This window comes from Pleurodeles waltl, chromosome 6 (genome assembly GCF_031143425.1).
Source record: "Pleurodeles waltl isolate 20211129_DDA chromosome 6, aPleWal1.hap1.20221129, whole genome shotgun sequence".
In the NCBI taxonomy this organism is placed as follows: domain Eukaryota; kingdom Metazoa; phylum Chordata; class Amphibia; order Caudata; family Salamandridae; genus Pleurodeles; species Pleurodeles waltl.
In genome coordinates, this window is record NC_090445.1 from 616,478,007 (window position 1) to 616,505,265 (window position 27,259).

General features: G+C 44.9%; 1 protein-coding gene across 3 annotated transcripts in view; it reads right to left on the bottom strand.

Annotated features, from left to right (window-relative positions):
• PPP1R12B (protein phosphatase 1 regulatory subunit 12B) overlaps nt 1-27,259 on the bottom strand; it is a 786,992-nt gene that overhangs the window by 631,250 nt on the left and 128,483 nt on the right. For all 3 annotated transcript variants that reach the window (XM_069238924.1, XM_069238923.1, XM_069238925.1), the window contains exon 2: nt 26,903-27,033. In XM_069238924.1, coding sequence (XP_069095025.1) covers nt 26,903-27,033 — 131 coding nt within the window. The remainder of the gene's footprint in view (nt 1-26,902; nt 27,034-27,259) is intronic.

Genomic DNA, 27,259 nt, shown 5'->3' on the forward strand with positions numbered 1-27,259 from the left:
TAGAGCCCTAACCAATGGCAGGAAGGTGGTGGTAGAGAGCCCCCGGGACCTAACGGGCTGACTGGGGGCCCCCTTGCAGAATCGTTTGGGGGCTCGAGAGGGGGTGGCCAGTCGCAAGCATTGGGGAACCGGGCGCCAGGCCCAGGGGGTTACAAGGCCCTGGTGGGCCCTCCCAAGTCATCAAGCACGCCAGGCCAGAGAAGAGGAGAATAGCGCTGCGGAAGATGAAGGCGTGCTGACTGCCACCCCCATGCCTGGGACGACGCAAGCTGCTGGACAGCAGGGGGGGAGGGGGCTTCAAAGCTAGCCAAGTGAATGAATGGAAGCAGAGGTGATCACTGGGACCCAAGAAAGAACTGCAGGTGCGGCGGGGCGCCGCAGCACGTTGAGTTCTCTTGACTGGCCCCCCAAGTGAGAACCAGAAGGCCTGTGCTGGCAGGAGGCCTGCGGCACCCTGAGACAAACTAGCTCGACCCGGGTAGCCCCTATAGGGGCCCTGACTTCGCGAGTGGTGGGGGACCCCCGGACTGGCCTGGTATAGCGATCTGTTAGAGGCCTGCCACTTGGCTGCAGACCGCCTAAAAGAGGCGTGGGAGTGCGACCAAGTAGCGGAGAGTCCATAGTCCGGCCCGGTCACGAACACTGTGGTGAGGGAGAGATTAGCAACGCAGAAGACAGAGGAGCGGGGCCCTCCTGCAGGGAGACTACGCAAGGTACCGGACTGTGAGAGCGCCTTCTCTGGTAGTAGCCTGGTCCTTGGCTATGGCCCCCTTGGAGGGGAAGAGCCTTGTTGTCCCTAAGACCTTATACATTGCCCGCCCCACAGAGCACCCCACACATGAGGAATACCACTGCCTTAGAGAGATCAGGACACCGACCTGGGTCCCATCAAGCGACCGTGTAAGGCGGCTTATCACGGCTGAGAGTGCACCAGCTGGACGGCGGCTCGTCACTCTTCAGGCACTTGTGCAGCCTCAGAGAGAAGACGACGGGAGAGGGGGCCCGACTGTACCGCCAGGAGAGATGGCCTTGGCACGTTCAAAGGACGACAGATCGGTGAAAGACATGCTGATCGAGCCTACGACAGGTAAAACGGAGGCAGTCACCCCTGCTATGGAGCGGCACAAGGAGAAGGGCTATTCCTATTGCTGAAAGAGGACCTACAGGGAGTAAAGAGAGACCTGCCCGGGGACCTGAAGGAGATGAGACGAGTAAGGAGGTTGGCGAGAGAGTGGCCACCCTGGAAGAGCACGTAAAAAGCCAAGAAGAGGAGATAGTCCAACTCCAGCAAGAAGTCACCCGGCTACAAGAGCAACAAATTGAGCTACAAGCACATATGGAGGACCTGGTGAACCGCTCGAGCCGGAATAATATCTGCATCCAAGGAGCCCCAACGGGGACCGAGAAGAGTGACATCACCTAATACGTTGGATTCCTTTTCCAACAGATATTAGGGGAGGACCCAGGCAGGGAGATCTGAATGGACAGAGTTCACAGGGTGGGTCCACCTAGGCCATCCCATGTACCTCCCGCGGACATCCTGGTCTGTATCCATGATTTCCCCCTCAAGGAGGGTATATACTCCAGTAAGAACAGCACCTGCTGAAGTTCTGCGGCCCCTCCCTCACTGCTCCTCTATCAGGACTTGACAGTAATCAGTCTACAAAAAAGGAAAGATTTTAGACCTCATGCCTCAAGGACAAAGGGGTTCCCTACTCCCGGGCTCAACAATTCCGCCTGGTCTTCCACTGGGAGGGCAAACTCCACCAACTGCGCTCATTGAAGGAGGCTTATTGTTTGCTGCAGCTGGAGCAGCCACAGATTAGCACCCGCATTCACCAAGAACAGACATGCTAGCAGTCTGTCCCGGTGAAGAGCACCAAGCCGGACCAGGAGAACAATGGCATCTGTGCGCAGAGCAGTCCTGGAATCTCTCATGGGGGACTCAATGAAACCAGACAAGGAGTGAGAGTGCGGGACTTCGATGGAACAGAGTCTCCGAGTGCCGGGATGGGGGAAGGGCAGGGAGGCACCCAATGGAGGACAGGCACTTGGGGTGCCATACACTAAGATCTCGGACCACCCTTTTGGATTACGCTGGAGGAACCGGTTCCCCCTAGCGGAGTTGTTATAATTGTTGCTGTTTTTTATGTTGTTTATTACTGGGGTAGGTTGCACAATGCTCGCACAGAAATCTATTTGGAAGGAGCATGGCTACCAATGGCATTTTCCACAACAGGGGCGAGGGGGCAGAGTACAGAGAGATGCCCATCGACTTGTGATATCGCACCTGCCTAATTCAAATCATCTTTAAAGTAGTCAACGTTACTCAATGAAGAAGGTGGTTGATGCCATCGTAGCACATCCGAAACACAATACTGATCAGTCTTTAAATAGCAAGAAGCAAATGACGAATGGTGCAATCCTGGTTGAAAAAACCCAACCACCACGGGTTTTATAAGTACACAAAACCACAGATGGACCAAAAACAAGGAACCATCTATGGCATGTGCTGTAGAAACGAGATGCAAGAGAAAAAAGCACAACCAGGGCACTCCAAGGTCAATAAAGTGTCCATAAAAGTCCAGTTGTAGAAGAATATTTATTTCGCAAGTAAGGCTTGTTATAATGGTTCAAGAAGCGAATAAGTCCATAAATGAAACAACAGAAAAACAGCCAACACGTGTTTCGTCCTATTGGACTTTATCAAGGCTGAAAACAGAATAAGAAGGGAGCTATTTACTAATAATGTACAATCACAAACAGTGGGTGCAAAATACAACAAATTGTGGATTCAGTTATACAAAGGAACAAAGGAAGGTAAACCCATAGCGCACATCCTTCTAAGAGATGTACATACACAATCACTATGAAATATTCATTAATAAAACAATATACATATTTCACTAAAAGTAAAAGTGTCACGGTAAATCAAGAACGATAGAAAAGAACAAAGGATAGATGGGAAAATGTGCACAGAGTCACCGCGTGTTTACTATTAAATATTTTTGCAAGCATAAGCACAAAAGAGGTGAGATAGTGCACTAAATTATATGAAGAGTGGGATATCGCAGTGTCCAAGATGTAAAAAGAATGAAAGATAAGAGAAAATTCCGAATTAATTAAAAGTAACATGAAATACCTCAGCAATAATACTAGAAGAAAAATGTTGACCACATACACTATTCCAGATAAAATAGCATACCGTGTTATCCTAGGTCTAAGCGAAATACCTAGCAAAGAGAAGTAAAAGGCCATGAGAATCAATGGATAAGCAGTCTAGCCCATTATCCCAGAAATATCTTGAGGCAGCAAAAACAATAGCAAAGACCTACCCAGGTTAGAGAAGTTGCCGTAAGGGGGTAAAAAATGTCGTCAAAACAGCGTGGATTCAATTGCTCCTAATAACAGTAAGATGTGAAGGAATAATCGTGCAATACCTGCTATGAGAGGAGTGTCAGCGTATTATAAACGCGCACTCCAGAATAAAGAAAGGACTAACACTAGCATTGCAGGTGCGCCGAGTAGTACAGAGAACATGAGGAGCGAATGGGGAAGTATGGGCGCCATCTTGGGAGTATAAAGTAAGGCGTGACAAGAACTAGGTTAAGAAAACAAAGTGGATAAGCGGGTGCATAAAAGGAAAAACCGTTAAACGTGATATCCCCATTGTGGACAGAGAAGTTGACAGAGACAAGAAAGAGAAATGTAAATAACATACCAGTAATTGTTAACAAAGTATGAGAGAAGGTCTATATAATGAGAAAAAGAAAGAGAGAAACAAAAAAAGGACATAATGCAAGAAGCAATGTATTGAAGCACAATTAAGCAGGTTTAGTCAGAGAAATATATAGAAAGTACCGGATAATACACATAGTTTAACATGGGATGACAATATACAATATGTATTAGAAACTAATGGACAAGGAGACTAACAGTAAATACAAATCAGTTGTAAGGTAGGTTACACATTTGAAAGGGTGTATATATCAGAGTGCTTTGAGGACACAGAAACATAAGTAATTTAGATCGTGTAAGGCACTGTCATTCAACAGAAAAAAAAACACAGTCGGAACATAAATTATTAATGGAGGCAAGGTGCAAATGATCGCGTCAACACTATTACAGGAAAACATGTAGGTCCTTTTGTATATTTAGCCCCCGTTCTACAGCTCGTAGCTTAATGATCCATCTGCTCTCTAGGCGTCTAAGGGCCAGAGTGCGGTTGCCTCCTCGTGATGTTCTGCTAAGGGAGTCAATCCCATGTATGGAGATGTCTAAGCGTTCTCTATGCTCATGTGCCTCGTTGTAATGAATGGCAAATGGATAGTTAATATTAGAGGTACGTATAGCTCTAAGGTGTTCCTGAATCCTCTCTTTCAATGGTCGAATTGTACTACCCACATATACGAGTCCACATGTACAGACAATGCAGTAGACAACAAAGCTTGTATTACAATTAATGAATTGTTTAAGGTGATGTGTAACAGGGGTGTTGTATTGGAATTCAACTGTCTTATCTTTGATGTATCCACAGATGTTACAGTGGCCACATCTATAGGTACCAGCGGGTGGTTTCGGCAGCCAAGTATACCTGCTCTCAGGTGGTAAGAAACTGTGACATAAGTGGTCCCGTACCGTAGTACCCCTTTTGAAGATGATGTTCGGTTTATCAGAAATGCCCTTCTTGAGTATATCGTCCATTAAGAGCAAAGACCAATGTTTACGTAGAATTTTCGACACTAGGGCGAGTAAGGCTTTTTTCTCAGCATGCAATGCTGTCCTGCATGCCTCTAGTTCACATCCCAGGCCTCAAATCAACGCCATTCCCTATGGGGAGAGTACTAGGATAAGACGCAATTGCAGTGAGGAGCACATATTCCATGAAGAATTACACAACACGGAATCGCGTTTTAGACTTAGGGGTTATCACCCCCAGATCCTTAAAAAGGCGTGTAACAAGATCATAAAAAGTAAACGCTCTGACTTACTAACAAATTCCAAGAAGAACAATGCGTACGATCGAATCTCTCTCGTCATCAAACACAGTGCACTGAGTCCCTCAGTATCGAAAATTCTACGTAAACATTGGTCTTTGCTCCTAATGGACCTTCTCTCATACTTTGTTAACAATTACTGGTATGTTATTTACATTTCTCTTTCTTGTCTCTATGTCAACTTCTCTGTCCACAATGGGGATATCACGTTTAACGGTTTTTCCTTTTATGCACCCGCTTATCCACTTCGTTTTCTTAACATAGTTCTTGTCACGCCTTACTTTATACTCCCAAGATGGCGCCCATACTTCCCCATTCGCTCCTCATGCTCTCTGTACTACTCGCAGCACCTGCAATGCTAGTGTTAGTCCTTTCTTTATTCTGGAGTGCGCGTTTATAATACGCTGACACTCCTCTCATAGCGGGTATTGCACCGACTATGAGCGTTACCATGCGCTGCCTATACCTCGGAACCTAGGATCTCTATTCTTCCTTCAAGTAGGACGGACTTAATTACAGGTACATTTGCGTGCAATATTTTTTTGTTTTGGCCGCCTCCGCTTAGTTTTTTCAGGTTTACGTTTAGCTGGTGAATACATTGTCATAGCATAACAGTAAAATGCGATGTTGTTCCCTTTTCGAGGGTCTTAAGGTTAATTCACTTGATGATAATAGACTTCTTTTTATTAGCTTTGTATTACACTTTATTCGCCTAGGGTTTAGTCACTATCTAATTGTTTCCTTCCTTAGACCGATTATTCCTTCACATCTTACTGTTATTAGGAGCAATTGAATCCACGCCGTTTTGACGACATTTTTTTACCCCCTTACGGCAACTTCTCTAACCTGGGTAGGTCTTTGCTATTGTTTTTGCTGCCTGGAGATATTTCTGGGATAATGGGCTAGACTGCTTATCCATTGATTCTCATGGCCTTTTACTTCTCTTTGCTAGGTATTTCGCTTAGACCTAGGATAACACGGTATGCTATTTTATCTGGAATAGTGTATGTGGTCAACATTTTTCTTCTACTATTATTGCTGAGGTATTTCATGTTACTTTTAATTAATTCGGAATTTTCTCTTATCTTTCATTCTTTTTACATCTTGGACACTGCGATATCCCACTCTTCATATAATTTAGTGCACTATCTCACCTCTTTTGTGCTTATGCTTGCAAAAATATTTAATAGTAAACACGCGGTGACTCTGTGCACATTTTCCCATCTATCCTTTGCTCTTTTCTATCGTTCTTGATTTACCGTGACACTTTTACTTTTAGTGAAATATGTATATTGTTTTATTAATGAATATTCCATAGTGATTGTGTATGTACATCTCTTAGAAGGATGTGCGCTATGGGTTTACATTCCTTTGTTCAACTGAATCCACAATTTGTTGTATTTTGCACCCACTGTTTGTGATTGTACATTATTAGTAAATAGCTCCCTTCTTATTCTGTTTTCAGCCTTGAAAAAGTCCAATAGGACGAAACACGTGTTGGCTGTTTTTCTGTTGTTTCATTCGCTTCTTGAACCATTATAACAAGCCTTACTTGCGAAATAAATATTCTTCTACAACTGGACTTTTATGGACACTTTATTGACCTTGGAGTGCCCTGGTTGTGCTTTTTTCTCTTGCATCATCTTTAAAGTAGTCACACTTAATGTTAAAGGGCTGAAAAACCCAACCAAGCGTAGGGCGGTCCTCTCCTACTCGGAAAACATGGGGCCTGACCTGTGTCTCTTACAGGAGACCCATTTACTTCCCGCAGACCATCACAGACTACAAACAAGAGCATTCCCAATACAGCACTTTTCCTCATGAGGACCAAGGTAGCAGGGGTGGCACTCCTCGTATTGCGCTCCTTCCGCAGGAGGGTGGGAGACAAAATTGAGGACATACAGGGGTGGCTGCTGGCATTCAGTATACACCTAGGGGAATTCCAGGTTGTAGCGGCATCCATTTATGCACCCAATGAGAAGCAGGAGGGGTTTCTACACCAAGCGCTGATGGAGGTCATGACTAAGCAGAAGACTTCAATATCGTCCTTAACCACGGCTGGGACAGGTCGGCTTCCAGATATGGTGGGGCGGGGACTTTGTCGCCAGTGGGACTGGAGGAGCTAGGCCTTAAGGACCTATGGAGAGGTAGGCACCCTACAACCAGAGACTACACCTTCTACTCCACGCACACAAAACGTACGCCCACATTGACCTCTTCCTGGGCACCAGAGACACCCAACAGATACTGAAGGAGATAGACTGAGCTCTGTGCATTGTCTGACCACATGGCTGTCTCCCTGATACTGAGTGTCTACCCCCACTACAGGGCCCAACGACCATGGCGGCTTAGGACCACTCTCTTCCTGAGGTCCAAAGTAGTGGCTGAGATACAGAAAGCCATCACCAGCTTCTTAGACATGAACGACACAGCGGATACTCCGATCTTCCTACTGTGGGAAATGCTTAAAGCAGTCATTAGAGGCTAATTTATCACGATATCAGCAGCAGACAATAAGATCTGCCAAGAGAAGAGGGCCCAACTACACCTGGAGGTGACGGTACTCCAGAGGATACACAAGAGAACTGGAGTCCCAAGGGTCTGGAGAAGGCTCAGTGCAGCCAGGGCACAGCTTGCGAGACATTGACAGGGCGGAATACACAGCACTTTGGCTGCGCCATCCCATTTATGTGCTGGGTGGGCAAGTGTGAATGCCTCCTGGCCAATAGACTTCGAGCCCCGAGGCAATCAGTGATGGTGGAGTCAATCAAGGCCCAGGATAGGTCTGAGGCGGTTAGTGACACAGAGGTAGCAGCAGCCTTCCGAGACTTCTATCGGAACCTATATTTCCCCCTGCCATCCACCTTGGACGCCTCTCATCAGTATCTCAGCCAGGCCAGCATAACTAAACTTTTGGTGGCAGAGACGGCTCTGCTTGAGGCCCCCATCTGAATAGAAGAGGTCATCTCCGCAATCGATAGGCTGGGAACAGACGTTACCCTGGACTGTTGAATAAAAATCTCTACAATAGTCTTGCTCCGATACGGACTCGCCTTTTCAATGCTATTTCGAGTCCGGGCACGATACCGCCATCCATGTTATAGGCATCCATTGTGGTCCTCCCAAAGGCTGGGAAGGACCCCACACATTGTGGGTCTTACAGACCTATCTCTTTACTCATAGTGGACATCAAACCTCTTATGGGCATTCTGGCTTTTTGCCTGAACCCACTGACGCCTGGACTGGTGGATCTGGACCAAGCGGGCTTCATCCCGCTCAGGCAGTGCGGGGACAACACCAGGCATATCACGCACATTTTAGATACAGCTTAATGCTCAAGGCGAGAACCGTTGCTGCTCAGCACTGATGCTGAAAAGGCGTTCAACCAAGTCCACTGTCCATTCCTCCTGGCAACTCTGGAGCACTTTGGTCGGGGGCACCACTTCCGTGTCTGGACAGCGGGTGCATACAGCCACCCGAAGGCCTCAGTCAAAGTCAACGGGGTGACATCCGCCTTGTTCCCGATCAGTCACGGGACCCAACAGGGGTGCCTGCTTTCCCCCCCCTGTTGTCCGGTCTCTACTTGGAGCCCTTTGTGCAGCTTGTGATGGACAGCCTAGAAATCACTGGGGCTCTCTACAGTGGTGATGAACATTCTGTTGCACTTTACACGGATGACGTGGTAGTAGCCCTGATGACCCGCTAAGGGCCCTCCCAGCTTTTTTAAAGGTGGTGGAGGCATTTGGGGAGGTGTCGGGTTTCAGGATAAACCTCTCGAAGTCCCAGGCACATAGCCGCATGCTTTCGAAGGATACTGTGGACTTGATGGCTCAGCAGTACCCATTTCACTGGCAGCCGCACTCCATCCCATACTTGGGCATACAGATAGTTAGGGCAGTCACAGAATCTTGAAAGCTGAACTATCAGCGACTTCTCCAGAGTGTCAAACAAGATCTGACACAATGGAGACTACATCCTATTTCATTTCTCATGTAGTTGCCATAAAAATGTCAGTCCTACCAGTCCAGGCGCTTCCGTCAGAGCCTCCATCCGCTCTCTCCAGGCGTTACAGCATTAAGTTAATCACTTCATATAAGCTGAGGGGAAACCTAGAATGGCCCAACAACCAGCTTACCAACTCCTGCTTAGGGGAGGCCTGGGAATCCCAGACTTTTGGCAATATTACAGGGCTACCCATCTTCAGTACCAAGTCGAGTGGTCCCAGCCGAAGTCAGATAGACGGTGGCGATTCATGGACGGTGCAATTGCTGGAACCTCACTCTGGAAGATCCCCTTCCTCCCGCGCTGTCACAGACCATGGGGCCTTTACTCTTCCCTCGTCACTACAGCAACTATGAAGGCATGGGACCAAGCAGTCCGCACTAGGGGTCAGACTTTGTTCCCCTCACCTCTGATGCCCATGGTAGGGAGTCCAGACTTCACGCCGAGTTTGAATCAAGGACCCTTCCGATCTTGGACGTCCCCAACATGTCGATCCATCGGACACTTGTTAGATGAAGGTCTACTGCCCTTTGAAAGCTTAAGTAACATCTACTCCCTACCAGAGACTGGGCGAATGTGCTACCTCCAGATTCGCCACTGGGTGATGAACCTGTTGTTGATCCAGAAAGGGGCATGCCGACCTCTCACGCAGTGCGAGAGATGGTTACTGACGAAGACAGATAAACATATAATCTCAGACCTCTATGACATGCTACAGAAAGCAGCCCAACGATCCAGAGTCACGAGCCAGGCAAGATGGGAGGCAGAACTGGGGAGACCTTTAACACCCATAGAGTAGGAGGCGATCTACTATAGGGTCTGCCACACAGCACACAGTGCAGCTAGCATGGAGACCGCTATGAAGATAGCCACATATTGGTACCTCACCCTGGCCAGGCTCCACAACAGCGACTGCTTGCATTCACCTCTGTGCTGGAGGGGATGCGGGGATCCAGGCACGCTGACCCACCTTCTATGGGACTGCCCAAAGCTGGTCTCATATTGGGAGGGTATTGTGGATGAAACTGACCACCATGACACCCAACTGCCGAGGTTAACAGCCTACATTAACCTCCATCGTGCTGGGCCTCCCAAACCCTCTGACATTCCCACTCAAGTCCTTAAAGGGACGCCATTTAAGCCTAGGCCAGGGATGTGGAATTCCTATCGCCCGGGACATCTTGTTTGGGGTCAAGGGCAACAAGTTTTTATGTTTACTTTGTCCTTGGGACAAGTAGGCCCAACCCCCTGCAGCACAAACCCTTTGGCTGACTGTTTACAGAGAGTTGAACTCTCTGCAGTTGAGGTAATGTGTTTCCAAAAGATAATGCTGTTCGAACTTGTATTTATGGTTCATTATTTGAAAGCCTTCATTATTAGGGTGCGTGCTGTAAAGAAATGTTTTAAGGTCACACTTCACTACTGACGTTGGTTCCAGTACAAAAAAAAAAAAAAATGTGTACACATGTTTGAAAAGTTTAGACTAAGAGGCTAAGTATAATGCTCTCTGATTATATGCAAATGAAGTGTCATTTAGTAAAATGTGTTGATGCATGCTAGTATTTCCCAAAAATATTTCTAATGGAAAATCAGTGTAACCATTTTCAACACGATTATGGGAAGCATGAAAATAAACAAACACTGACAAAGCCAACTGATCTGACATACTTTTATACGTCTTTTAGTTTCATCAATGCGTGTCTTGTTTTGACATGGCTTTTGTAACACTTTATTGTTGTGGGAGCTACCAGGCCCTCAACATTGTAACAAACATTGGCAAACCCCCCCCAAAAAGTTTTTGAACTCTTAAAGCACACGTTGCCACCAGCGGCATAACAAAGGCCCCGCAGCCGCCCTCCAGGGGGCCCCGTCAGCACAGCACCTGCCCTGAGTGAGTGTGGAGAGGGGGCTCCTCCATGTTCTTTGCAAAGGGGCACCCTCCAGTTTCGTTACGTCACTGATTGCCACTGTAGTTCCTGACATTGAACAAAACTACTTTGTGTGGCAATATGCTCCTTGTGGAAGAGCAGAATGCGATCACTCACAGTAAAGCCAGCCGAAAGAGAGAGAAATAGAAGTTTAATAAAAACAAAATGTCTTTGTTAACACCAGACCTAATTAGGGACCAAGACCCACATGTAGGTAGCTTTTTGCATGTCGCAAACAGCGACTTTCGCTGTTTGCGACGTGCAAAAAGCACATTGCGATGCACAAACCCAGTTTTGCGATTCAGTAACCTGGTTACCGAATCACAAAACGGGTTTGCGACTCGCAATTAGTAAGGGGTGTTCCCTTCCTAATTGCAACTCGCAGTGCAATGTAGGATTGTTTTGTGACCGCGAACGTGGGCGCAAACCAATCGCAGTTTGCACCCATTTCAAATGGGTGATAACACTTTCGCAAAAGGGAAGGGATCCCCATGGGACCCCTTCCCCATTGTGAATGTCACTGTAAACATTTTTTCAGAGCAGGCAGTGGTCCTGCGGACCGCTGGCTGCTCTGAAAAAAGGAAACGAAAACGTTTCATTTTTCGTTTTTGTTATGCATCTCGTTTTCCTTTAAGGAAAACTGGCTGCATTACAAAAAAAAAAAACTGCTTTATTGAAAAGCAGTCACAGACATGGTGGTCTGCTGTCTCCAGCAGGCCACCATTCGTGAGGGGGTCGCAAATTGCGACCCACCTCATGATTATTCATGATGTGGGCATTTGCGAAGCCCTTGCGAATCACAGATGGTGTCAAGGACACCATCCTACATTCGGATTTGCGACTTGCAATTTGCAGGTCACAAATATGAACCTACCTACTTGTGGCCCCAAATTCTTAAAGAAAGTCACACAAGTGCACCCATGGTATATGTCGTACCCCTATAAAATATTTGTGAACTGTATTTTAGCGTGGGTAAATACGATGTGTAGATTTGCTCATGTGAAAATCTATTGAGCATTTGCAAGTTCATTTTCCCTCCAGCCACTTTCTTCCCAACCCTGGAAGAAGTTCTAATTCTGCCATTGTCAGGAGTAAATGTCCAACCTTTCTTATTATGGGAAAATATTAGAGAGAAGCTGGTAAAAATCTTTAAAACATGCAGGTTAGTAGGTTTGCAGACTCAAAGGCATTCCAGCCCTGGAACTATTGCTTACTGCTTCCTCCAGCCCCAGTATGCAGATCTGCAGAAAGGTGGCAAAATAAGGAAATTGCTACAGTAGGGATTGAAACTCCAAGTATTCAAGCCCTACTATGGTAGTAGCCCTGGCATAATCAGAGAGGCTATTAATTGCTGCCATAATTTGTCGCCACACTACATGGCACCAAAGGGACAAGTAGATCTTTTTACAGGACAAGTAGATTTGAGAAGCTACCTGTCCCCTGGACAAGTAGATATTTTAATACATTCCACACCCCTGCTAGGTGCAGCCCTACAGAACATTCTGACACACTGGGGTTCCCCACAGGCCCCTACACCATTGGGATGGTTACATCGGTTATGGCAGATCTTGGGGATGGAAAAGCCTACTCTTACCATTACCGCACAGGGGAAATCCTACAGAGAGCTATGGTGCCCCTTTCTGACCCTACTTTCTGGGGAGTTCAGAGAGCTGACCTGTCCTAAATACAACTCCTGCGCCTCAATGCAAGGGGCAACCCCTAGGGACGTGAAAGTTGGAAGAACACAAACCGTCCTGTACATTTTCTTTACGGCTTGATAGCAACCATGTGAACCGGGGGGGTGGGATAGGGTTTGGGAAGAGGTGGTAGTTTATCGATGGACTGTTTGTCTTTCCTTTCTATGTTTGGAGGGTGCTGCGTTCCCCCTTTGTTCTTTTACTCAGCTGAAACTTAATAAAGAAATTTGAACCACAAAAGTTAGCCAGGTTGGGAACCACCCGGTAACCCTGGGTTAGCCAAGCCAACTTTACCCACAGCAAAATAATTTGGATATGTTGCCGTTAAGACACACTGAAAAACATATCTTAGTTCACAAAATACAGCTTTCTGCTATAGGACTCCATAGGCTTTCTTTAAGGGAGACATATATAATGTTAAGGGATACAATGGGTTTGCTTTGAATGCAGTGTCGACCAGACAGTGAAAACACTGTCCTTCCAATCCGCAGTGAAAGGCTGGAAGTCATTTTGTACCTTGTCGCAAAGGGTGGCACAAACAATATTTCAGCCCTGAGTGGACACTGTCTTACATGCCCTCAGTACCATACACTGGGGGCTTATAAGTAACTCAGGGCTTGCCAATTGGGTGTACCCAATTTGACATGTACTCTTTACGGATTTAAAACACTAGCACTGAAATCTGGTTAGCAGGCCTCAGTGCACTCTCAAACCAGCATCTAATAGTCCAAATGGGGGGAAAAAAGTGGGTAAAACCTGCAAAAACCCAATTTCCTTACAGCCACAAATCATTGATGTACTAGAGCAGTGCCTGTGGTGATCAGCTTCTCTAAATTGTCTAGTTGCTCATACAGGGAGTGCAGAATTATTAGGCAAATGAGTATTTTGACCACATCATCCTCTTTATGCATGTTGTCTACTCCAAGCTGTATAGGCTCGAAAGCCTACTACCAATTAAGCATATTAGGTGATGTGCATCTCTGTAATGAGAAGGGGTGTGGTCTAATGACATCAACACCTTATATCAGGTGTGCATAATTATTAGGCAACTTCCTTTCCTTTGGCAAAATGGGTCAAAAGAAGGACTTGACAGGCTCAGAAAAGTCAAAAATAGTGAGATATCTTGCAGAGGGATGCAGCACTCTTAAAATTGCAAAGCTTCTGAAGCGTGATCATCGAACAATCAAGCGTTTCATTCAAAATAGTCAACAGGGTCGCAAGAAGCGTGTGGAAAAACCAAGGCGCAAAATAACTGCCCATGAACTGAGAAAAGTCAAGCGTGCAGCTGCCACGATGCCACTTGCCACCAGTTTGGCCATATTTCAGAGCTGCAACATCACTGGAGTGCCCAAAAGCACAAGGTGTGCAATACTCAGAGACATGGCCAAGGTAAGAAAGGCTGAAAGACGACCACCACTGAACAAGACACACAAGCTGAAACGTCAAGACTGGGCCAAGAAATATCTCAAGACTGATTTTTCTAAGGTTTTATGGACTGATGAAATGAGAGTGAGTCTTGATGGGCCCGTGGCTGGATTGGTAAAGGGCAGAGAGCTCCAGTCCGACTCAGACGCCAGCAAGGTGGAGGTGGAGTACTGGTTTGGGCTGGTATCATCAAAGATGAGCTTGTGGGGCCTTTTCGGGTTGAGGATGGAGTCAAGCTCAACTCCCAGTCCTACTGCCAGTTCCTGGAAGACACCTTCTTCAAGCAGTGGTACAGGAAGAAGTCTGCATCCTTCAAGAAAAACATGATTTTCATGCAGGACAATGCTCCATCACACGCGTCCAAGTACTCCACAGCGTGGCTGGCAAGAAAGGGTATAAAAAGGAAATCTAATGACATGGCCTCCTTGTTCACCTGATCTGAACCCCATTGAGAACCTGTGGTCCATCATCAAATGTGAGATTTACAAGGAGGGAAAACAGTACACCTCTCTGAACAGTGTCTGGGAGGCTGTGGTTGCTGCTGCACGCAATGTTGATGGTGAACAGATCAAAACACTGACAGAATCCATGGATGGCAGGCTTTTGAGTGTCCTTGCAAAGAAAGGTGGCTATATTGGTCACTGATTTGTTTTTTTTTTGTTTTTGAATGTCAGAAATGTATATTTGTGAATGTTGAGATGTTATATTGGTTTCACTGGTAATGAAAAATAATTGAAATGGGTATATATATTTTTTTGTTAAGTTGCCTAATAATTATGCACAGTGATAGTCACCTGCACACACAGATATCCCCCTAACATAGCTAACACTAAAAACAAACTAAAAACTACTTCCAAAAATATTCAGTTTTGATATTAATGAGTTTTTTGGGTTCATTGAGAACATGGTTGTTGTTCAATAATAAAATTAATCCTCAAAAATACAACTTGCCTAATAATTCTGCACTCCCTGTATGTGCTTCCCAATGCATGAGCGGTGCCGCTGTACTTATAGTCACTTGCAGCTGTGCCCAAAGGAACTATCTGCCCAGTAAAAAGATTACACCATTTAAGTGTGTTCTTAACACTCTGCCCTCCATTACCACCCTCCACCAACACTAGACCTTCAAATTTTCCAGATGAATGTGCAACCCGGCATTTGGTACTACGGCAATATTTCACTTCATCATGCGTAGAATTTTCTTTATTGCCAGAACTGTCAGTTCCGGTGACTTCTGGTAAAGGGGAAGCAGCCACTGAAATACCTTTTTTTTGTTTTGCTGTGGCTTGAGGACGCTTGCCCATTCGTGCATGCATTGTTTCCCCCTGGAATGCTACGTTTGGCTGACAACAAAGATGTCCATTTTAGGGTCGAGCGCACAAGTGCTCCGTCCATGTTGTAATCTCTCTTTGGGCTTTTACCCATCCATGCCATGCCTGTCACTTTAATTGGTTCGTGAGCTTGCCTTTTAAAATCCGCTTGATTTCATTAGTGAAAGGCATACGTCATGCCTTTTTCAGTGTTTAGCCCTCGAGCTCACAGGCAAACTACTGAAAACATACAAGGCTTCATGTTTTCAGCCTGGTTTCTCAATTACTTCATCTTTTTATTTTCCTCGCAGCGTGATCGCGCTGGGTTTTACATATTGTGATCGAGCTCAGTTTTTTGTTTTTCAATTTCAGCGTGATTGCGCTGGGTTTGACATAGCGTGAGCACAAACATTATTTTTTTTCAAATTTATGTGGCAAGAAAAATCCGGTTAGGAGTTTACAACGCTAATAGCTCTAACTCGAGCAAATGCAAGACTCGTTGCATTGCAAATACTTGTTTAACATCTCTCATCAAATCTAATAGGTGAGGAAGTGAGAGGTTTTCTGCACAAGTGTTAGACATTGCGTCTGGATGCTCCCTTTTATCAGCCAATCATCTACGTACAAAAACACATGAACGTGACTGTGTAATACACCCTTACTACAGCAAGACATTTGGAAAATACTACGGGGCTGTAGTAGCCACAAGGGCAACATTTTGAATGGATAATGACTTACCATAAACCATAAATAATTGTGGTGAGTAGGACTGATCTTCCTGCTCTGAGAGATAAAAGTTTGAATATCAGCCGCAATAGTGTGTCTTTTTTTGTGGTATAAGGAAGTACATGGAATACAGAGCTTGTCACTTTTGACCTTGTGGACCTAGTTTGATCACTTCTTTTAGTAGGCTACTTTTTATTTCCTGCAAAAAGAGTTTGTGAAGCTCCTTGTATGGACAAGGTGAAAAGTTGGGTAGTGTTCTGTGAAATTCCAATGAGTACCCCAAAGCAGCAGTAGAAAATACATACTGATCAGAGATTATATTCTACCATTGAGGAAATGTTACGACGAGGACAACCGGGTGAGAAAAAAATACTTTATTTTTCGTAAATGCGTTGGTTCAATGCAGGAGCGATGTCAACCAACTGCTGACATCCTTAACCGCCGCATCCAAATCCTCCCCAAAGGTTCCCTTCCCCGCGACATTGATCGAATGTGTGTCCCTTCCACATTCGATGCATGCGCCACACATCCTTCCCCTTACTAAACAAACAAAAGGGAAGAAAAAAAAAAAAAAAAAACACACCCCAATATATGCATGTACACAATTTCAATTTTAAAAAAACGTACATAACCATTACCTATTTACTAACCATCACAAACTCATTGAAATGCCTTGGTAATTTCCTTTCCCTCTGACTTTTCCGAACATATTCTCACGATCCCTAGATTAATTTCCTTCAACCCCCACCAAAACGCACCTCCTCTGAACGAGATATGGAATCATCTCTCCACAAATATCCATTATCTTCACCTGAATCATTACACACCTTCCTTTCATAAGTGTCACTTGCTTTAAACAAACGTACATGCTGATTGCGTAGTCCTCCATCCTAAAGTTGAACAGCACCATCCAAAACCCTTGCAACCTTCACAGGACATGTCCATCTAGCATTCCCCTTATTTATCAATCCATGATTTTTCACTCGTACATACTGTCCTACACCAACTTCGGCATTGGTTTACCACTGTTAATTCTTCTCTGTACTTTATTTTGGTACTCTTGCATACGTTCCCTCACAGAGTTAAAATCATTCCTATCTAAATTATTTTGTTTCCTGTTCCTTAACCACCAAGGATTTAATCTAGAAGATGGTTGTGTTACAACTCCGAATGCTCAATACCATGTTCTGCATTTTCTCCTCAAATTCATTATCGTCCACACTCTCCACAATGCAACTCACTTTACTTCCAAAACTTTTACAGACTCGCGCAAAACGTCCCTTTTTCTTGCACATACTACAAACCTTCCCAACACCCAGACATCCACTAAAATTTGCAACATGCGAATTGGCACCACACCTAAAACACAATATGCCTTTGTTATTAGTTCCAGATTTGTTATCCCACCAACAGAACGTGATACTAACCATTTCCTTTTTTCCTTACCATCTCGATCACTTCAAACAATACACAGTGTCATTATCCTTAACTTCCTTCCTCATAGTTTGTGTACAATCCTCTGTAATTTCAATGCTCCTTGCACGCACAGAATCCTCACAAAGTTGAATCTGCAGCGGACACCGATATTGGCAGATTGGCATCCAGATTGAACCTATCAACTTCGTTCCCCTCTGATGTCTGCCTTTCGCCTTGTTTCAGCAGGTGATTCTTGACGCACCGACGTCAAAGATGCCCCGCGAGGAAAACAAACAAAAGTAACTTTAACGCGCGCCTATGGAAAGGCTTGTGCGTTCATTAAAATCAAGTATGTGAGCGCCAAACCTCATCGGCAACAGGAACCCAGTGCGGGGTAAGCGATGTGCACAGAAACTGTCAGTAACACGTTGACACTATCTTCTTGCCGATCGTCTCCCGCCCTGCATGCTGCTCACTAGCCGTCTACGCAGTGCTTACGATTCCTTAGTAGCTCCACTTCTACATCATCCTGCTTGCCCGCCTCGTCACCATTGTTAAGACGAGGACAACCGGGTAAGAAAAAAATACTTTATTTTTCGTAAAAGCGTTGGTTTAATGCAGGAGCGATGTCAACAAACTGCTGTCGTCCTTAACCGTCGCATCCAAATCCTCCCCAAAGGTTTCCTTCCCCGTGACCTAGATCGAATGTGTTTCCCTTCCACATTCGATCCACGTGCCACAGGAAGGTATTACCTCATTCATCCTCCAACAGATGTAGGGGGGCTGTGGAAAGAACTAATGGGGCATTGCTTACAGGCAAGCATGCCTCTACCTTGTGCACCCTGAGCTTTAGTTACACAGGAATACACTACCTGGATACTGTCCCTGTACAGACTGATGCCAACATTCCTGAAAAGGGATGCTGCTCTTTAAATTGCTGCCTGTTATAACAAGATGACCTTTCACTGTTTTGTTTGTGATATGTCTATGAAAACCCTACTTTTGCTGGTGATGATCCAAAAAGCCTGTGGCTTTGGTAGTGTGAGTGTCCTTTTTAACTTTTTCAAGTATCCTTTAGACTTTAGGGCTGAAATGGTGTTTACCATCAAGTAGAAGGTTTATGAAATGCAGCTGCACTTATGGACAAAAAAACTGGGATTCTAAGCCACAAGCAATGTCTGAGAAGTATGCTGATGTTAACTTGCATTTAAGTTGTAGCGTATAATGAAACTGGAAATTATTTTCCCCTTTTAAACTAGCTTTTTAATCCTTTTCTTAACGGGTGACAGGGAGAGGTTTGAGCAGTACCTCTATCTCGTTCTGTTAATCCACATCATACCCAGTGAGGAGAGCGACTGAGTTTGCAATGCACCACTGCATTTCTGCTCCCAGTGCAATAAGATTTCATTCTGTATCAATACACTTACTGTTTATCTGGTGGCAAGACGTCATCAGAACACAGCAGGAGCACATTTTTTGTACTGTCTGCAAGTACGTCAGAGTCTTCATGCCCTCATGAACAATGGACCATGCGGTGCTTGTATGGTGTAGGCAGTGCTGCCTCTAAAAGCTTCTTTTTAGATAAAACGTGTGCCCTAATATTTTCTGAGATTGCCTGTCAAATTTTAGCCTTAGCTTCTTCCATGCTGGCTTGGTGGGAGAAGGCGGTCATGAAGCTATATGCCCTCTCAGGGTGTGACTATAAATGGTACTCTCCTGATGATCAGGTTGCTCACCCTCTTCATATTTCAGGTATTGATTTCAGCATCCTCATGGACTCTTGGCTCAATTACTTTGCTTAAAGCTTCAATACTGCCTTTTTGCCACCAAACTGTTTTAACTAAAGTGGCCGGTGTTGGCTGGTGAGCCTTTTCCATAAGTGGTTAGTCACTGAAAGCAATTAACTTATGAGGACATTCCTTGCCATGGAGCAGATGATTCTTTGGATGTCACTCCCATGATGGAAGATACTCTTGACCAGAACTAGGTTTTTTTTTGGGCCAGGTGCAGTGTTTGGTTCTTGGAGCATGCACCTGAATCTCGAGTTGTCATTCTGGTCCTGGGTTCTGGTGCAGGTTTTGGAGGGGACTTGGAGGTTGCTCACCTTAGCAGTCAGAATCATGGGAAGAGACTTCTGTGCTACTGAAAGGCTCAGCCCTTTCTTTAGAACTTAGTCCTTCTCTGTCCTCTAGCAACACAGAAGATGGAGATTTGGTTCGGTCCTAGAGCTATTCAGTAAAATAATGTGCTCATCCTCTGTCCATGCAGTGTGGAATGGTCTTTTCTGAGAGAAAGGTGATACATGGTATTAAGGCAGACTCGTCCCTTGGCCAAGGAAATGTGCTGTTTTATAGGAACAGCAAAATTAAAATGGTGATTACTCCATATCATCTGCTAGTCATTCTTATTAGATCAGGCCAAAGGGCGTTTCAAACAATGCTGCTTCAATGTGGTTGACATAGCTATGCCTTCTTTTTGTTTTATGTTGAAAACTTGCTGTCCCTTGGTTGAATGTGATCCAGTTGGCCATAGTTAATTCAAATGCTTTTGGTGTGTACTTGACACGAAGCCATGGAAACAGGTTGAATTGGAGGGGACCAGGGGGAGGGATCAGAGAGTCAGAGGTGGAATATGTTTCCTTGTGCATTATGGGGTACAGGGGCATTACAAAGGGCCCGGCGGTACGAAGGGTCTCGAGAGTTTCCCATCTGGCAAGAGGCCCCTCAGGGAAGCTGCAAGATAAAGGCAGTGAACAGCAGAAAGCTAAATAATTAGCATCTCAGAGATGTCGCTGTGCGTCCCCAAGCATGAAGTTACAAACCTGCAACATTATTTAGATTTAATAATGTTGGTGGAGAGGGACTGTTGAAAACGTGCAGTCTCAACTTTTGTTAACTAAAAGCATTGGGGGAGAGTTACAAAGAAGAGAGAAAAACAGCACAGTTGAGATGAAAATATCAGAGAGGTCACAAAGAGAAGATGAAAGGGCACAGCAGAGAGGCAAGTAGGAAAGTGGGAAAAGAACGAGAGCAAAGAAATGGGGAGGAGACAAATGAGGGAGGGAGCAGGAGCGTCGGAAAGACACTAAGAAGACCAAGCTACCTTTGGTTATGTCCTTTGTGGTAGATTTTTACAGAAAGCAGGAGGGATGATTAAATCTTCTGGGTCCAGTCTGGCGCAAAAGCATATTATTCAGCTGAGGAAATATTTTTTTTAATACATCTTTTTATTTGAAGAACAGTGGCACTGGCATAATACGATACAAACCGTTCTTGGAGCATCAGCATGGCACAGTACATCGATTCACTGCATAGTAACATCTAGATCTCCCCCAACATACATGCAGGTGAAAAGGCACTCTCCCCAGGTTCCACCATCACCAATCTCTTCCACCCTCTACCCAATACAACTCTATTCCAGTCCTGTCCCATCTTCACAGAAAGAGCACCCATTGCCCCAAATCATCTCTCATTTTTTGACACAGCCCCTACCCTGGTATACCACTTTTTACACCATTGGCACCAGCCTAAGTCTCTCTCTCCCAGTCTGGAATCTTGGGAAGCATTGATGCACCCCATGCTTTAGCTATATTCCTCTTTGACACTCCGGCCCCAACCGCCAGCCATAATTTTGTATATTCAGTTGATGAATCTTCGGTTAGATATATACCAGAAAGAGTGTTATTAAAGTAACTACTAATTCCGATGGACACCCTTAAGCACAGATACCTCACCTTTAGAATAGATACCAAAGTAGTTACTCCTAAGGTGGAGAGTATGTGGAATGCCTCATTCCAAAAATGTCCTGCAGGATCGAATGGGAGAAATGCTCCTCCAACTGAATGTGGCTGTCTCTGTAGTAGTGCTTTGTAAGAGTGTGTACTGATGCCCATGCTGCTGTCTGACAGCCGTCATGGATAGGCACATAGTACCAGCACACAAGATAGCCTCAAGCCTAATGGAATGGGCCTTCAACCCCTTTGGAGGCAGCTTCTTTGACAGTGCATAGCAGATCTTAATGCCGAGGGCTATCCATCTAAACAAAGGTCATTTTGCACTGCCTTGCCTTGCCTTTTATCCAGCAATGTAAAAGCTTAAACCTCTTCTGGGGCTCACCCGATGGAGTTTATCCTTTTCTTTCATGTGGTACGGAAGAGCAAAGAACAGTGGAAGAGTGATGGACTTCCCAACATGAAAAGCAGTTGCAACTTTTGGGAAACAATTGCCCTGGTCCTCAAGGTCACAAAATGTTTTGTGCAAATTTATCAGGCAGCTGCGCTGAGAGAGCTTGGAGTTTACTCATGCAACAATCTGTAGTCAAAGTGACCAAAAACAGCGCCAGGAGATATAGTGAACAGCTCTGCATGGCTTTAACTAATGTGCCCATAAGGAAAGTGAGGACTAGATTAAGATCATGAGTGGAATCACAACGGGTTTCTGATGAAGCAAATGAGTGAAACATTTTAGAAACATCAGCATTTCGTGTTATCTGAAAGGATGGCTGGTCTGCTAGACATAAAAAGGCTGAAATGGATGACAACCTTGAACAGTGCAGCTGCAAGTCCTTGCAGGGCCAAAGTAAAACAAACAACAAGACACCCAACAGTTTGGGCTGTAACAATCAGTGATTAAGGTGCCTGCATCAAGCAACAAACTTGTCCCATGCCTGGCCTAGACCGACTTTGTAGAAGGATGACTGGCAGTCAGGAGGACATCTATAACTCGAGGAGGAAGATCAAACCCAGTCACCAGTCATTACTCATTCTTCATACATGGAGGTGCATATTGCACAGGTTTTGGTGCAGGAACCTGCCTGCTGCTGCAACATGAGATCCTTCCAAAGCGATAGTCTTACAGGAAGACAGAAGATCCAGATACCACTCTCACACTCTGCCAAACAGAGAGCCAGCTGGAGGTCTTGAAAAGGTTGTTTCTGATCTTCAGAACTCAGGTAACGAGAGGCAACAGCAGTAGTCATGGCACACAGGCGCTGCACTCTTATCCAGAATACTTCTCCAGGAGACAGCCTTCTTAGAAACTCCAGCATGCAAACGTTTTAACACTGTGCATTCTTGGCTGTGGAGAAAAGATCTAGCCAGGGATCTCCCCGCCGCTGCAAGATGCCCTGTGCTATCTTGGAATGTAACTGCGAGATTAAATAACCATTTGTGGTTCGTCAGGTGCTGGTAGCTTAGTTTATTCCGCCCTGGCATTCAAAGTTCCTGGTAGGAGGTTCAGGATCAGGGAAATGCCCTGATCCTCCAGAGAGAGCGCCTCTGGCACAGCACCCCACACTTCCAACCCCCAGCTTTTTGCAGTATCACATGAGGAGGGAGTGGTCCAGGAGACCCCTGGGTTGATGGTATGAAGGCTTTCAGCGACAGGCAAATGGCCCACTACTACAATAGGGTGATGTGGAGAGGGGTCTCTACCGGAGATCAGTTCCCTCTGATCACCACCTCTTCCAGATGGCCTCCTCATGCCAGCAGCTACGCATCGGTCACCACTGCCAACTTTGGATGGGGCAGGGAGAGAGGTGTGCTACTTGTCCAGTTGTGGTTGATGAGCCACCACTCCAATTTGCAGTCTCCTCAAACTTCAATGTTATCTGACAGGTGCCTTTGGTGCTGGGTCCATTAAGACTCCACTGCAGAGTGCGAACATGCCATCTAGTATAGTTGACTGCAGGATGCGAGCAGCCCAGAGGCCTCAGATCCCCTTTCACAGAGACCCAGGATCAAGGCTGAAACGTAAGCATCATAGCCCGCATGTCCTTAACATGTGATACAGGGAATGGACAAAACTGCACCACGCTCAGGATGGCTCCAATGACAGGGAGCATCTGCAGAGTCAGGTGTGACTGCCACATGTTAACAGTGAGTCCAATGACGTCAGGAATTTCGCCGTCACCTAGAGGTGGTTGGTGACTGACTATATTGAGCCTGTCTTCAACAGCCAGACATCGAGGTAGGAGAAAACTGAAATCACCTAACCGCCAAGGTGGTACTACAACCACAGCCATCAATTTCATGAACATTAGAATTCTTGCAAAGGAGGGAGTCTCAAGGGCATGTTAGTACATACTAGAGACCACCCACCCAAGACGGATATGGCTGGTACACCTAATTTGTGGGGTCTCCCAAAGCAACAGGTCATTACCCTTATGGTCACTGTAGTGTATGCATGATAACATTACAAAGTAGATACACTAATTCAAACTCTGACGGAGTAAACCAATGAATCCATGCCTCTGCTCCCTGCATGATGATGAGGAAACTAAAAACCTGCATTTATGAGCACCAGAGTAATTTGAGATGCAAATTTAACAATACATTCAGTAGAATGGCTTAGTTGGATAGTCACTGAACAATTGGGCAACATGAATAGAAACCCAAAACGCATTTTGAGATTTACTGTGCTCCTGCTGCCGGAGTTATGGACTCTCGGACAATAGTGAGGGTCTTTATGATTACATTCCTTGATGAATCTTGAACCCAAAACTCTGGATATAAAAAGATTGGTTAAGAAGGAGGGTGGATCGACATAGTAATACAAAACGTAGCACAATAAATATTCCATTCGATGAGGACTATACTTGGAAACCACTTGTAGAGGATCCTGTTTAGTTTTAATGGTTAGCCTTCTGGCTTGCAGGGCTGTGCCCCCATCAGCTAGTGACTTTTAACCTACTTATTGTGCTCTGTCTCAGCCTATTTATTTTATTATTTCTTTAAAAATGGCTGCCATGTTTATAGTCAGAGAGATGTTTGATTTCACGTTATCAGTGACACTCTGTGAAGAGGTCACTATCAGCGTCAAAGTCAAGTAACGTACGTAGGTATTCACATCATGTCCCCCTCCGACTTCGCTTACGTGTGACATAAACATAATGTACTTTTGGAGAGAATTGTTTATATAATTGCTGCCACAAGCCTGTCCCCATATTTGTTGTTTGGGAACATACCTGCGACAGGGGTCCTACAAGAACTGAATAAATACACCTCTGGAGAAAAGATTATCAGAGGGATTCCTACCAGTTGCTATTGACGCCATCTATGCTGCACGTTGCCATGATGCAGATTCAGCCTTTGTGTCACCATGAAGTCTGACCTAGACCTCACTCCAAGGTAACGGGGGTGCTTCTCATAGACCAGGTACTGGCAGACTAGGTTGACTACACCTACCTCTCATTAGGTTAGAGATTAGGTTCTCATGCTATGCTTTTAGGGATTTTTACATTTCATGTTCATTGCAATATGGTAGGGGACTTTGTATTGACGACTCATCTTTACCATTCTTCTTCTTGCATTGTTCATTATCCTAATTGTTGAAGCGCATGCATTTTACATTAAAAAGACTGCAATCTAGTCTTTTTAATAAACCTGTTAACAACTTTCTTGCATCTCCTTAATTGCCTGTGCGTGACTGAGACTTATAGCTAACATGAGATCTGATCTCTGTTTCACCACAACTCCCCTGAGATGTTGCATTCTAGAGTCCATGCGTAAAGGCTGCCAGAAATCACCTTTTACTATTTGGGCCTAGCGGAGGAGCCGCGTCTGGCAACAAGGTTCTCCGCTCGGGCCCTCAGGAGTCACAGGTCACAAGTCCAGGCCCCAATGTAGGTGCTACGTTCGAGAGTAACTACAACTGCATGTTCCAGTGTCCATTCAAAATATAAAAGTTATCCACGTGCAGCAGAAAATTATACGCCTCGCAACCACTGCTGTCCTTGCTCTAAAATTCGCTCCTAATCAGAGCCCACGCGAAAGCCGTGTTAACAATTTCATGAGAGAACACCTGCTTGTGAACTTGTATCATTTCCATAAAAGCATGACATCTAATCCTAAACCATGGTCACTGTGAAATGCCATTTGACTGCTACAGACAAGAATCAAAAATTAACAAAAAACACAGACGTACATTTTCAAAGGCATCCTAGAAACACACATTTGTCCAAATTGGGGCTCATTCTTGCTGCGTATCTATCATGTAGGTAGGTACTCAACAAGGGTGTACAAAAACCCTCATTCATGTGTTAACTGTTCAATGTAATACAAAAAAACAATATTTCGTAGCATTAAGTTCTCTAATTGTACGGGTTTCTACAACATCTGATGACGCTGAAAACCACTGCAGCCAATTAATAAAAGAACATAAAATGTGTGACCACAGGTTTAGCAGCACTTGGGCCCTTCTTGAAACAGCTATGCCTATGGGCATTTAATCCAACTATTTTTCTCAAGCCGGTGTGGCGCATAAGTGGTTCGTAGCAGAAGGCCACAATTGCCACATACGTTTCCCATGCAGGATTTACACTACCATAAGTGGCTCCTTCTCCTCTGGAGTATAACTTTCCAACCTAAATAGCTTAGAAAAAGCAGCTTGTTGACCATGGTCAACTGTAAAGTCAACTTTTATAGGACTATAGAAAGCGATCCTTTTCGCCTATAACCAGGGCCAATGGAGAAAAGTTAATATCTCGAAAGGATAAAAATGTTAAACTTGCTGCACAATGAGTGAAATGTCTGAGCCTTTGGAAATGTTAACTTGCCAACTTTCAGTTGCTAATTGCATCTTCCGGAGTATGAAGAGATGACAATGATGCAAAAATATTCAGATCAGGGCTAAGGGCTTATGCTTACAGTAAAACTTGAAACGTTAAAGGAAATTTAAATGGGGAGGAAACAATGATTTTTTTTATTAACCTGAAAAAGGGTTTTGTTCAACTATTCACCATTTGTGTTTGCTTAGAAAACGCAGCTCTTAAAACTCTATTTCAGGCTTTGAAAATCGTACTGGTTAACTTGCAATGGCAAGACCACTTTTCCAAGATAAGAACTTTTTGTGGACTATTGGTCCTTTGTGGAGAGTGCCAGTGCCCCCACTGCACAGCTATCCTATTCTGAAACAAGCATTGGCAAAGTCAAACGGGCCTGGAAATCCTAGAGATATAGGTGTTGGCAATGTTAATGCATTTGTTTATTTCAATAAGAACAGCCTCAAAGTCGTACGCAAATACATTTACATTGCCAACGCATATAGCTCTCAGACTGTCGAAACCTACTGGTTTTGTCAATGTTTGTTCTAACCTGTGGTCAAGTTAATAGTTGGTGTTTTTGCTGCCATTCCTTAAATCTATAGTTCCTCTACGTATTACCCTATAACTTCCTAACGTGTTGTATATTGATATATCGACCCATATCATGATAATTCATGTTCTCGCTGTGCTACATTGTTGTATATTCCCCACCTTTCCCTGGATGTTTTCACAGTTTTATAGTCGGGCCATGCCACTTTCTGTGAAACAAACTCACTGGAAAACCAGTGTCAGCAGTCTGACGAGACCATCCTAAGTGATTTGGATGGGGAAATATATATTGATGGCATGCGTTTACTCACTCAGCTATGTTCAGATATCCACAGGAGGCCACAGCATGAAGTGGAGTCCATCCCTCATTGTCCTGCTGATTCACATCAGCTCCACTCTCCACGAGGAACTTCACCATATCTAGGTTTTCATCAATGCAGGCCTAAAAAAGAGAAAACAAACAGCCTTCAGCACTTCTCTAACATTGCCTCTTACCAAAAGTCGACCGAGTCTGCAAGCACATATCTTGAAGCACAATATTCAACAAATGTGCCCCCATCAGCACATGAGGACCCACTGGTGAACATGTTCGCTGGGAGGGGTATAGTTCTATTTGTCTACCAACAGCGCATATATATCCCAGCATATCCACAGGAGACCACAGAATG